General features: G+C 43.2%; 1 protein-coding gene across 10 annotated transcripts in view; it reads right to left on the minus strand.

Annotated features, from left to right (window-relative positions):
* syngap1b (synaptic Ras GTPase activating protein 1b) overlaps positions 1-14,995 on the minus strand; it is a 124,547-nt gene that overhangs the window by 61,007 nt on the left and 48,545 nt on the right. For all 10 annotated transcript variants that reach the window (XR_009203314.1, XM_058376684.1, XM_058376682.1 and 7 more), the window contains exon 3: positions 5,734-5,839. Coding sequence is in view for 9 of the 10 variants with exons in the window: in XM_058376684.1 (XP_058232667.1) it covers positions 5,734-5,839 (106 nt within the window). In the remaining variant the exon portion in view is untranslated. The remainder of the gene's footprint in view (positions 1-5,733; positions 5,840-14,995) is intronic.

Raw genomic sequence — 14,995 nt, forward strand, 5'->3', positions numbered from 1 at the left:
TCACCATGTCAGTGACCAACATGTTGGTAATCACCATGTCAGTGACCAACATATTGGTAATCACCACGTCAAAGTTCACCACATCAGTGGCCAACATGTCAGTAAATAATATGTCAGTAATCACTACGTCAATAATCAACATGTCAGTAATCACCACATCAGTGACCTGCACATCTGTGAAAACTCTTCCAAAATGAAAATCTATGTGATGTTTGACGGTTTTAAAGCCGTCCATATGACACACACCTTCTGCACAGAGTGTGTATGAAGAAGAGAAACACAGCGTGAAGTGAAGGTGTAGCCACAGCCTGTGTTTTTCCCCGGCTGACTCAGCTCCTGCAGGAATTCATCATTCCGCTAACGAGTCGAACCCGGCCTGTTGTGAGACGTGTTAATAACGGAGAAGAGTGGGCTTGTACGTGTACAGATCTGAAGTTTAGATTAACAGGTCCGGGTGTGTACCACAGACAGACAGACAGACAGATGTGCCACTATTTTTAGCGAGATGTGCCGTCACTATGGATACGCAACCTGTAATGAATGAGTTTCAGTTGGTGAGATTCAACATGAAAGAAAAACGGAAAAGAAAAAAAAGTAAGGAATAAAAAGAAAACAGAATGGAGGAAAAAAGAAGCACAAAAAACTTCCAGAAGCTTCCTGTTAGCCCAAGCGTGGACATGATGGCACATCGAGGGCGCACATGAAGCATGGACACTACCACCTGCCCAAACCTGCTGCCAGAAAGCAGGGTGAAAAGCGTGAAGCTGAGGGAGCACACGTGAGGACACACACACACAGACACACACACATTAGGACACACAAACGCACACACACATATTAGGAAACACACACACATACAGAATACACACCATCTATTGCACACACACACACACACATACAGAATACACACCACCCATTGCATACACACACACGCACACAGATCCATGTGAAACACTTATATTTGTATCCTATTAACACAACAGCAAACACTGTGTCTCTTTATATCAGATTTATAATCCTGATGTTTTCTCTTTCTAATGCTTCAGTAAAATACCAAAATCACTGACTGCACCTTTAACATATGAAGCTATAAGTGAAAAAAATCCTGTAACAGCAGAAAAAGCAGTGCAGGATTGGTGTGTGTGTGTGTGTGTGTTGCAGTGGTGTTAGCGAGTCTCAGTCACTCCATTGGGCAGGCTGCCGTCTTGCTCCTCTAATTGAAAATTTGCAGCAGCACGGCTTCGTCTCCCTCCGGCACACGTCCTCTCCGAGACGATGCAGACGGGAATCTATCTCTCTCTCGCGCTGGAGATACACGAGAGCACGAGCTACGCTAATACAAACGGACTGCAGGAGGTTTCAACATAATGACCTGTCCCCCTGTCCCCTCGTATGATACACCCCCCTCCCCCCAAGGCTGGACCGCCTCTACAGGCGTTAAACTACAGAACTACACAACAGAATCTACTGAATCGTTTAAATGATTCGATTCCAATTTGATTCACTTTGATTTTAAACTGATTCTTGATTACAGAATTTTTCCAACATGAGCTTTAAAACACATTATAATTAATTTTTAATCCCCAAATAACAATAATGATAATAATAATAACTCTTATTCTTAAAAAGATTCGCAAACTTTATGAACAAATCTACATCTGACTCATGAAACTTTTGCTGCTTTAAACCTATTCATGTTAAAAAACAAACAAACAAACAAAAAAAAACACAGGACAGGCCACACCCACAAGAAATACAGGTTCTCTTCATAGCAACAGCTGTAGGGTTCTATCAGAAAGGGTTCTAAGTAGAACCCCTTTAAATGAGCTATGAATGTTTTTTTTTCCTCTCTTGAGCCCATACTCGGGACTGGATCAGGGTTTGGTTGTGGGGCGGGGCTTATAATCATAGGTTTTGTATTCACATTCCTTCTGTCTTTTAAAATCACTGACCGCCCCTTTAATGCTTGAAGGCATCATAAAAAGACCAAACCAGTGCACTATAACAGCACATTATTATGTAAAACCTTCTTTACTCGATACATCGGTCACATCTTCATCTCCACCAGGACACGTGATAAGTCCGGTTCTCTGGACCAATCCCAAGCTCCAAAGCAGTTTTCATTCTCCACCAAATGTTCTGAACTCTCAAAGCAAACGTTCCCCAGCCACGGAAAAAGCCCTGAAGTGTGAAACGACCTGAGCGTGGAGATTTTCAGCGTGTGTAGCCAGAAGGTAAGTGGAATAAGACTTTATTTCTGCTTCACCCTGAGCTCAAGGTTAGTCAGCTGGCGCTAATGTCTGCACCGGACAAAAAAAAGACCTGCAATGAATTTAACGAACCATCAAGGGCAAGAAAAATCAGCCCTGAAGGTCTGTAAACTAAACAATGGAACCGGTGAAGAAGATACGTTTATAGCCGTCGTGCTTGTGGAATAGATTGGGGTTTGGAGGAAGATTAAGTGGGACAGGTGAGAGCTGCCAGGATTTAGATGGTGCTACATGACAGATTAAACCCTGCAGGAGTCGGTGTGTGTGTGTGTGTGTGTGTGTGTGTGTGTGTGGTGTTGTGAGTCAGAGCATCTGATATGTCCTGCCTGTTCCACACAAACACACGGAGCTGATGACGGCCCACACGGACACAAACGTTCTCCGTCCTGTCCATCACTCTCACAATTCACAGGTTTGATAACATGTCTCGTCTCAAACTTGAACACACACACACACACACACACACTTATCTCTGACTTTATTGTCTGCCGCTCCTCAGCACTCTGTCTAAGTGGAGATGAAGACAGCTTTTACCTGAAGAAACTTTCCGAAAGAACATCAGCATTTAAAAGGTGGCAATTTCTGTCCACAACAAACCTCACGTCAACCCGTCTCACGTCAACCCGTCTCACATCAACTCATCTCACGTCAACTCACCTTTAGCTGAAAGTATATTTTTAGCTTTTCTCATATGTATATTTTCACATCATAAGTTTAAAGCCTGATTTACGTCCAACCCCCAGCATCACTAGAGCTTTCCAGAAGACCATGACGTGTCTGTTAAAGTCAGAAACTGTGTTAAGATCTAACTAATATTAATAGAAATAATGAATTAATAATTAATATCTATCTAACATTTTGTAGTGGAGAGAGACCAAAAGAAAGAAAGAAAGAAAGAAAGAAAGATGTGTTGAGAGAACAGAAAAGAGGAAAAAAAGAAACAGACAGTTAGTATGAAGAAGGAAGAAATTTATACAACCTTTAAAACCATATACAGTAAATTTGATTTAATATTTTGTATTAGAATTATTTTTAGGATTTTTTTTATCTTTCTAAAGCTGCATTATTCAATTTAATTTGTTTAATAAATAAATAAATAAATAAATAAATAAATAAAGTGGCTGAATTATTTAATGTCCATTTATTTTATAAATATTTAATGTGTTATTTAATTTGACTACTATTTATTAATTTTATTTTGTCTGAAAAATATTAGTTATTGATTTTTCTTTCATTTTTTTTAAAGAAAGAAAGAAAGAAAGAAAGAAGTGGCTGAATATTTATTATCCACATTTTATCTATTACTATATATTACTTTAATTTTAGCTTAATAATATTACTTATTTGTTTTATGGTAATCTTAAAGGTGTTTATATATATATATATATATATATAATTAAAAATAACAATAATAATAATAATATTTCTATTATACTTTTTTTGCTTAAGGGTTTTTTATTTTTTGTGTGTGTGTGTGTGTGTGTGTTGTTTTGCCTTTAAAGTAAGTAAAATGTCCAGAAATTGCTTGAATAAAATAGTAGATTTAATTAATCTTATTATGAGAATTGTTTGGTCTTTTAGAGTTTATTCATATTCGTGTTATAGATCATATGACATTCATGCATCTAGTTGTCAAAAATAGAAAACCTAGAAAGTGTTTAAAGAGCTGAGGGTACTAGTTATTGACTAGGTTGCCAGGTTTGGACTGAAAATAATCCACTCACCTTAAGATCTTGTTTTACAGAAAATAAATGAAATAAAATCTAAAAATGTCCAATAAATGAGGGTGTAGTGTAAAGTGTGTCTGTGATGTACACAGTTATTTCTTTGTGGTGTGGGATGGAAACCAAGCTGAAACCTGGCAACCCAAGTTAATTCTATTACTTTGAAATGAGTGAATAAAGGTGCTCTATGTAAACGAACTGCTGGACTCTACGCTGGACGACTGACCGGAGCTGATTCTCATCATGCTGCTCAATCTAAAGATTCACTAGTGGCCTGTTGCGGCGGTTATAAGTGGGATGGGGTCTCGAGGTCATTCTCTCTGAGGCTCTGCTGTCGTTAATGTCCACCTGAAACACCAGAATTTATGGTCACGAGGCTCTGCTGCTGTGGAAGAGCCAGAGCGGTCAAACAAGCTACATCATGCTACACTTTAGATCTCAAATCAAAGACCTTCAGCCTGAACGTTATTTTTTAATTTTTATTTTGGAGCTGAAACGAGTGAGAAGAGTGAAACCCAAGCAGTGGACCGGTCCAGGAAGGTGTGTGCTTTATAACCCACTTGGCTGTGTAGTTCACCTGAAGTGAGAAATGAGTGTCTTATTGATTTCTTTTCTTTCTTTTTAATCAAACTGCTTTATGGTGCCACGAGAGAGTGGAATTTATTAACAGGAGCATTTTACACGTTTGGGGAAGTGACTGTAAATCGCGTAGAAATGCAGCATGTGTGTGTGTGTGTGTGTGTGGATATTAAAAGAGTACGGGGAAAAAATCAAGTTGGAGGCCTTACGTTTTTAAGTACGATAAGAAATGCAGAAAATCTTCTGATGAGTTCAGGAGCCATGAGGTTCTGCTTCAGTGCAGGTTCTGTTTAATAATTTTACACACACGTGAGATAATAACTGTTATTATCAGTTTCAGGAAGCTGAGACGCTCGATTAAGCGGAAGTGTATTTACATTTTAAGGGAAGGAAGCCTTTCTGGACGTTTCATGTGTTTGTGCTGATTCTGGTTTTATTTACACAGAGTAAATGATCTGTAAGTGACAGTCCTGTATAGTAAGCTCTTGTTGTAAGGGGGCGTGGCCACACAGGCTCACGTCACATGACTATAATGAATGTAGACTGTGCTGGGGGTTTTTTCCGCCATTTTTTTTTTCATACTTTGGTCAGTGGTCAGCGTAACACACACTGAGGAAAGCGTTCTCCTTAACCTTACAACAAACAGACATCCAGGATTGGCTAGTGTTGCTGTAATTGACAGGGGACACAGAGTATCATCTCCAACTCCAGATGTTTTACATATCTGCATCGTCAAGGGACCAGAAAAATCCATTCAAACCAATTCTGTTGCAGGAAACCTCCGAAACCGAAAAACGTCTCACATGCTGCGTGGTGCTGCGGCGGATTTTTCCGGTTGTGTTTTCCGCAAGAGGAAATGATTCTGAAGTGGTCAGTTCATACAGAATGATTTATATCCATCAGACAGATGAGAAAAGGTGACTGTGTATCAGTGTGGTGTTATGACTGTGCGCAGATTTTGGTGTGAAATATCTGGCAACCTAATGATCACAAGGCTGCTAAATGATGATCTTTTGATGAAAAGTTTTCTTGGAATGAAAGAAAAGACACCGTAAAGCCGATTTCTACCCATCAAGCTTTTTTTTTAAAATTTATTTCTCCACCCCGCCCCACACACCAAACCCCACCCTGCTTAAAAACAGTAAGGCTGGTGTACTCACCCATCTCAGGATGGTGGCGTCCCTCCACAGGCACGCTGACGGTCCGTCGCAGCAGTTTGTTCCTGTGCGACTCGGAGCGCCGCTCGCGCATCAGTAAAGGGTGAACCTGCAGGGATAAAAAACAGCCATGAGGTGATAGATAGATAGATAGATAGATAGATAGATAGATAGATAGATAGATAGATAGATAGATAGATAGATAGATAGATAGATAGATAGATAGATAGATAGATAGAATGATTAAATATGTATAGAGATAAACCCGAGCTTGGAAGGAAGTGGAGATGGTTATTGCTTCTCGCTAGTAACTGTTAGTGTTTCCGGACAGGCCACACCCACAAAATACAAACTGACTAACCAGCAACACCGTGAGTGACTTGATGCTAGCTGGTGTGTTTAGACAGCAAATGATCTATTTCTCAAAATCCAAGACTGTATTCTGCTTTCAATCTCGTCTTTGAAACCCCTAAGCCTCGTTAGCACCTTGACACAGACACGCCATCCTAGCGTCACTCTACGGCTAACGTCATCCCTTTAGCGCTCTCAGCACACGACACGTTCCCTCAGAGAGGCGACGACACGTTCCCTCAGAGAGGCGACGGAACGTAGACTGATGAAACCCGGGAGCACTTTTTCAGCTGGTGGACAGAGCAGGACGCTGATGGCAGGCTTGTGTGTGTAATAAGATGTTTATTTAAGGCTCTGTGTGAGGTGTGGGGTCCGTGAGCTTCCCACAGAGGAACCCATCGTTCTCCAGGACGAGGAAGAGATATGGAGAGAGTGATGTGGCTAATAGATCACACCGCAGCGTCCTGGAGCAGCACAGTGGGGGAATAAAGCAGCGCTGGGTTTCCTCCAGACTGCAGCGTGTGTGGCCGTGTGTGTGTGTGTGTGTGTGTGTGTGTGTGGGTCTCTCTCTCTACACACCTCCAGAGTTTAAGAAGGAGAACGTTTCTTGCTCTTTCAGCTTGCGGTGATAAACGATGCGAGCTCCATCAGGTCAACCTCCGAATCCCGGCAGAGTAAAAACTGCTTCAGAACTGGGCGGAGCTACCTGAGAGAAACGGGATCACATGACCGAGCCAGGAGACGCCGTGTGATGTCAGAACTGAAACCGCTTCTCATTAATCAGAGTAACGAGCGGCGTGGCAGGCGGCAGGAATCCATAAAGATCTCAAGAGGATTCCAGGATTCAGGACACAGAGGCGCGGCTCTAACTACCTCTTAATTCCAATACTTATCATAATAATAATAATAATAATAATAATAATAATAATATTAATAATAATAATATTGTATTTTCTCTCAAAATAAATGCCTTGTGAAATTTTAGACTATTTAAAGATTCCAGTAACTAGTCATAGCAATGCTAACTAATAAGCTAGTTAACATGGAATGACTGATTAAATTTGGTAGACTAGCAAGGTCATGTGCAGGCTAGCTAACACTAGGTAGAGGCTTTTATTTTATAAATATTAGCAGCCAAAGTTGCTAGTAAGCTAGCTAGCACAGCGCTCTAAATATTATACTGTATATACCAGCGTAGTTGCTAGTAAGCTAGCTAGCACAGCGCTAACTGTTATACTGTGTATAACAGCAACATTGCTAGTAAGCTAGCTAGCACAGCACTCTAAATATTATACTGTATATAACAGCAAAGTTGCTAGTAAGTTAGCTTGCATAGCCCTAACTATTATATTGTAAATAACAGCATATTTGCTAGTAAGCTAGCTAGCACAGCGCTAACTATTATACTATATATACCAGTGAAGTTGCTAGTAATCTAGCTAGACCAGTGCTAACTATTATACTATATATATAACAGCAAAGTTGCTAGTAAGCTAGCTAGCACAGCGCTAACTATTATACTGTATATAACAGCAACGTTGCTAGTAAGCTCATTGTATAAACTGCTAGGTTGCTAGTAAGTTAGTAATATAATAAAAGATTTTGTCTTCGGGTGATTCAGGCAGTAACACAGACGAAGCTCCAGAGAGAGGAAGTGGATTTTAGTGAAGTGGTTTAGAAGCTCATGGTTGAGGAGGAAAACGGTGAAGTGTGTGTGAATGCTGGGAGACAGCTCTCAGGATCACCTCCGAGCTAAAAGCTCTCCAGAAGCTGGAGAATATTTCAGAAACGTGTTTTGATCAGGAAGTCTTTTATCCAGAAGACACCATCTGTGGTGGTGTGGAAGCAGATGTTGTGGCCCAGATTCCCCTCACACACACCCGGGTGACCGACTTCAAACACCTCCATCTCCACTACAGCATGTCTGCTGAGTCAGCTCTTTGTGGACCATTTGAGTTTTCTCAGTGTGAATTAGAGAAACACAGACATCATGATCTCAGGCTGGAGGACACGCCCACACACTTCCTCCATTATTACAGACCGCAGGAAATCACACCATTCCTCCAACAGACAGCTTCCTGTTCTTCATCTTACACACTCTACACGTCCTCACATCCTCACACACTCTACACGTCCTCACATCCTCACACACTCTACACGTCCTCACATCCTCACACACTCTACACGTCCTCACATCCTCACAGACTCTACACGTCCTCACATACTCTACATGTCCTCACATCCTCACACACTCTACACGTCCTCACATCCTCACACACTCTACACATCCTCACACACTCTACACATCCTCACATACTCTACACGTCCTCACATCCTCACACACTCTATACATCCTCACATACTCTACACGTCCTCACATCCTCACACACTCTACACGTCCTCACACACTCTACACGTCCTCACATCCTCACACACGCTACACGTCCTCACATCCTCACACACTCTACACGTCCTCACATCCTCACACACTCTACACATCCTCACATACTCTACACGTCCTCACATCCTCACACACTCTACACGTCCTCACACACTCTACACGTCCTCACATCCTCACACACGCTACACGTCCTCACATCCTCACACACTCTACACATCCTCACATACTCTACATGTCCTCACATCCTCACACACTCTACACATCCTCACAGACTCTACACGTCCTCACATACTCTACGTCCTCACATCCTCACACACTCTACACATCCTCACATACTCTACACGTCCTCACAGACTCTACACGTCCTCACACACTCTACACGTCCTCACATCCTCACACACTCTACACGTCCTCACATCCTCACACATTCTACACATCCTCACATACTCTACAAGTCCTCACATCCTCACACACTCTACACGTCCTCACACACTCTACACGTCCTCACATCCTCACACACGCTACACGTCCTCACATCCTCACACACTCCACACATCCTCACATACTCTACATGTCCTCACATCCTCACACACTCTACACATCCTCACAGACTCTACACGTCCTCACATACTCTACGTCCTCACATCCTCACACACTCTACACATCCTCACATACTCTACACGTCCTCACACACTCTACACTTCCTCACATACTCTACATGTCCTCACATCTTCACACACTCTACACGTCCTCACACACTCTACACGTCCTCACATCCTCACACACTCTACACGTCCTCACATCCTCACACACTCTACACATCCTCACATACTCTACATGTCCTCACATCCTCACACACTCTACACATCCTCACATACTCTACATGTCCTCACATCCTCACACACTCTACACATCCTCACATACTCTACATGTCCTCACATCCTCACACACTCTACACGTCCTCACATACTCTACATGTCCTCACATCCTCACACACTCTACACGTCCTCACATACTCTACATGTCCTCACATCCTCTACACATCCTCACATACTCTACATGTCCTCACATCCTCACACACTCTACACATCCTCACATACTCTACACGTCCTCACACACTCTACACATCCTCACATACTCTACACATCCTCACATACTCTACAAATCCTCACACACTCTACACAGCCTCACATACTCTACACGTCCTCACATACTCTACACGTCCTCACATACTCTACACATCCTCACACACTCTACACGTCCTCACATCCTCACACACTCTACACGTCCTCACATCCTCACACACTCTACACGTCCTCACACACTCTACACATCCTCACATACTTTACATGTCCTCACATCCTCACACACTCTACACATCCTCACATACTCTACACGTCCTCACATACTCTACACATCCTCACATACTCTACACGTCCTCACACACTCTACACATCCTCACATACTCTACATGTCCTCACATCCTCACACACTCTACACATCCTCACATACTCTACACGTCCTCACATACTCTACACATCCTCACATACTCTACACATCCTCACATACTCTACACGTCCTCACATACTCTACACATCCTCACGCACTCTACACATCCTCACATACTCTACATGTCCTCACATCCTCACACACTCTACACATCCTCACATACTCTACACGTCCTCACACACTCTACACGTCCTCACATACTCTACACGTCCTCACACACTCTACACATCCTCACACATTCTACACATCCTCACACACTCTACACATCCTCACATACTCTACACGTCCTCACACACTCTACACATCCTCACACACTCTACACATCCTCACATACTCTACACGTCCTCACATCCTCACACACTCTACACATCCTCACACATTCTACACATCCTCACACACTCTACACATCCTCACATACTCTACATGTCCTCACATCCTCACACACTCTACACATCCTCACACATTCTACACATCCTCACACACTCTACACATCCTCACATACTCTACACGTCCTCACATCCTCACACACTCTACACATACTCTACATGTCCTCACATCCTCACACACTCTACACATCCTCACACACTCTACACATCCTCACATACTCTACACGTCCTCACATACTCTACACATCCTCACACACTCTACACATCCTCACACACTCTACACATCCTCACATACTCTACACATCCTCACATCCTCTACATGTCCTCACATCCTCTACACATCCTCACATACTCTACACGTCCTCACACACTCTACACATCCTCACATACTCTACACGTCCTCACATACTCTACACATCCTCACATACTCTACACGTCCTCACATCCTCACACACTCTACACATCCTCACATACTCTACATGTCCTCACATCCTCACACACTCTACACATCCTCACATACTCTACACGTCCTCACATACTCTACACATCCTCACACACTCTACACATCCTCACACACTCTACACATCCTCACACACTCTACACATCCTCACATACTCTACATGTCCTCACATCCTCACATACTCTACACATCCTCACACACTCTACACATCCTCACATACTCTACACGTCCTCACATCCTCACACACTCTACACATCCTCACATACTCTACATGTCCTCACATCCTCACACACTCTACACATCCTCACATACTCTACATGTCCTCACATACTCTACACATCCTCACATACTCTACACGTCCTCACACACTCTACACGTCCTCACATCCTCACACACTGTACACATCCTCACACATTCTACACATCCTCACACACTCTACACATCCTCACATACTCTACATGTCCTCACATCCTCACACACTCTACACATCCTCACACACTCTACACATCCTCACATACTCTACATGTCCTCACATCCTCACACATTCTACACATCCTCACACACTCTACACATCCTCACATACTCTACACGTCCTCACATCCTCACACACTCTACACATCCTCACATACTCTACACGTCCTCACACATTCTACACATCCTCACATACTCTACACGTCCTCACATCCTCACACACTCTACACGTCCTCACATCCTCACACACTCTACACATCCTCACATACTCTACACGTCCTCACACATTCTACACATCCTCACACACTCTACACGTCCTCACATCCTCACACGTTCTACACATCCTTACACACTCTACATGTCCTCACACATTCTACACATCCTCACACATTCCACACCTCCTCACATCCTCACACTCTCTACACAACCTCACACTCTCTACACATCCTCACATACTCTACACCTCCTCACACTCTCTACACAACCTCACATCCTCACACACTCTACACCTCCTCACACACTCTACACATCCTCACTCTCTACACATCCTCACATACTCTGCACATCCTTATATCCTCACACTCTCTACACATCCTCACACTCTCTACACATCCTAACACACTCTACACATCCTCACACACGCTACACATCCTCACACACTCTACACATCCTCACATACTCTACACATCCTCACACATTCTACACCTCCTCACACTCTCTACACATCCTCACATATGCTACACATCCTCACACTCTCTACACATCCTCACATATGCTACACATCCTCACACTCTCTACACATCCTCACACACTCTACACATCCTCACACTCTCTACACATCCTCACATATGCTACACATCCTCACACTCTCTACACATCCTCACATACTCTACACATCCTCACATATGCTACACATCCTCACACTCTCTATACATCCTCACACTCTCTACACATCCTCACATATGCTACACATCCTCACACTCTCTACACATCCTCACACACTCTACACATCCTCACACTCTCTACACATCCTCACACTCTCTACACATCCTCACATACTCTACACATCCTCACACTCTCTACACATCCTCACACTCTCTACACATCCTCACATACTCTACACATCCTCACACTCTCTACACATCCTCACATATGCTACACATCCTCACACTCTACACATCCTCACACTCTACACATCCTCACACTCTCTACACATCCTCACATACTCTACACATCCTCACATATGCTACACATCCTCACACTCTACACATCCTCTACACATCTTCACATACTCTACACATCCTCACACATTCTACACATCCTCACACTCTACACATCCTCACACATTCTACACCTCCTCACATATGCTACACATCCTCACACACTCTACACATCCTCACACTCTCTACACATCCTCACACTCTATACACATCCTCACACACTCTACACATCCTCACACTCTCTACACATCCTCACACACTCTACACATCCTCACACTCTCTACACATCCTCACACTCTCTACACCTCCTCACACACTCTATACATCCTCACACTCTCTACACATCCTCACACACTCTACACATCCTCACGCTCTCTACACATCCTCACACACTCTATACATCCTCACACTCTCTACACATCCTCACACTCTCTACACCTCCTCACACACTCTATACATCCTCACACTCTCTACACATCCTCACACACTCTACACATCCTCACGCTCTCTACACATCCTCACACACTCTATACATCCTCACACTCTCTACACATCCTCACACTCTCTACACCTCCTCACACACTCTATACATCCTCACACTCTCTACACATCCTCACACACTCTATACATCCTCACACTCTCTACACATCCTCACACTCTCTACACCTCCTCACACACTCTATACATCCTCACACTCTCTACACATCCTCACACACTCTACACATCTCTCACGCTCTCTACACATCCTCACACACTCTACACATCCTCACACTCTCTACACATCCTCACACTCTCTACACCTCCTCACACACTCTATACATCCTCACACTCTCTACACATCCTCACACACTCTACACATCCTCACGCTCTCTACACATCCTCACACACTCTATACATCCTCACACACTCTATACATCCTCACACACTCTACACATCCTCACGCTCTCTACACCTCCTCACGCTCTCTACACATCCTCACACACTCTATACATCCTCACACTCTCTACACATCCTCACACACTCTACACCTCCTCACACTCTCTACACATCCTCACACACTCTATACATCCTCACACACTCTACACATCCTCACGCTCTCTACACCTCCTCACGCTCTCTACACATCCTCACGCTCTCTACACCTCCTCACGCTCTCTACACATCCTCACGCTCTCTACACATCCTCACACACTCTATACATCCTCACACTCTCTACACATCCTCACACACTCTACACCTCCTCACACTCTCTACACATCCTCACACTCTCTACACATCCTCACACACTCTACACCTCCTCACACACTCTACACCTCTATGCACTCTAATGTACTCTATTCTTTTCTACTCCAATGCACTCTATTCTACTCTATTTTACTATAATGTAATTAAATCTATTTTATACTATTTTGCTCTAATGCACTTTATTCTACTTTAATTTGTTCTACTGTAATGCTCTCTAATGTACAATTATGTACTATATTCCATTCTATTCTCTTCTATTCTAATGTACTCTATTTTATAATAATGCACTCTATTCTATTCCGCTCTAATGCACTCTATTCTATTCTACAATGATGTATTCTATTCTATTCTATTCAAATGTAGTCTCTTCTGTATTGTTCTAATTTAATACAGTCCATTCTACTGTATTCTACAATAATCTATTTTATTTTACCATTATGTTCTCTATTCTATTCTATTCTATTCTATTCTATTCTATTCTATTCTATTCTTCATCCTGAAGTCAATTAGAGGAACGATCACAGCTTGTTACACATGAAACCATGAAGATGTGTAACCTCTGTGCTGAAGATGTTCCAGCTTTATCTCTGACTGATACAGAGACCTGATACTGGAGACTCCTTCCATCCACGTTACATAAACACATTTCTCCCTGCCATACACGGAGCCGTTACTAAGAAATTATAACGCATTAGAACCAGTGATCAGAGGTTCTGCTGTCAGAGCTGCTGCAGTGTAGCTGAGAGTCTCGGTCACTACAGGAGGTAAAAGTGTGATCCAGCTGTTCTGCCCTTTCACAGCTCCACGGTTATGGGCCACCAGTCTATACAAACAGCAGCAGTGGGCAACGCCACCGAGAGAAAAGTCAAAGTGCTCACAAAAAACACGGCTTGGCAGGGCGGCTTTCGGGACGCGTCAGAGGACACACGGGGCATACGGCATCCAGCAGAAGGCCAGCTGTGCAAGAGGGCGACAGAACAGCAGCTGGCTAATCCGTCTGGCTCTAACAGGGTAGTAATCGATCTGTGTTCAGCCTGACGGCCCCCAGCAGGTACCACTGGGCCCCAACACACGCAGCAAGGCAGGACAAGTCGAGTAAAGTCAGCATTACATTGACACGTCGAACCTGCTACTGCTGAGAGATGCTTGAGAGGAAGAACTGAGAAAACAGTAGAAAACTCTCAGGACCTGATTTACCCTCATTAAAATAAATTAGATGATG

Source organism: Hemibagrus wyckioides, linkage group LG23 (assembly GCF_019097595.1).
Source record: "Hemibagrus wyckioides isolate EC202008001 linkage group LG23, SWU_Hwy_1.0, whole genome shotgun sequence".
NCBI lineage: Eukaryota > Metazoa > Chordata > Actinopteri > Siluriformes > Bagridae > Hemibagrus > Hemibagrus wyckioides.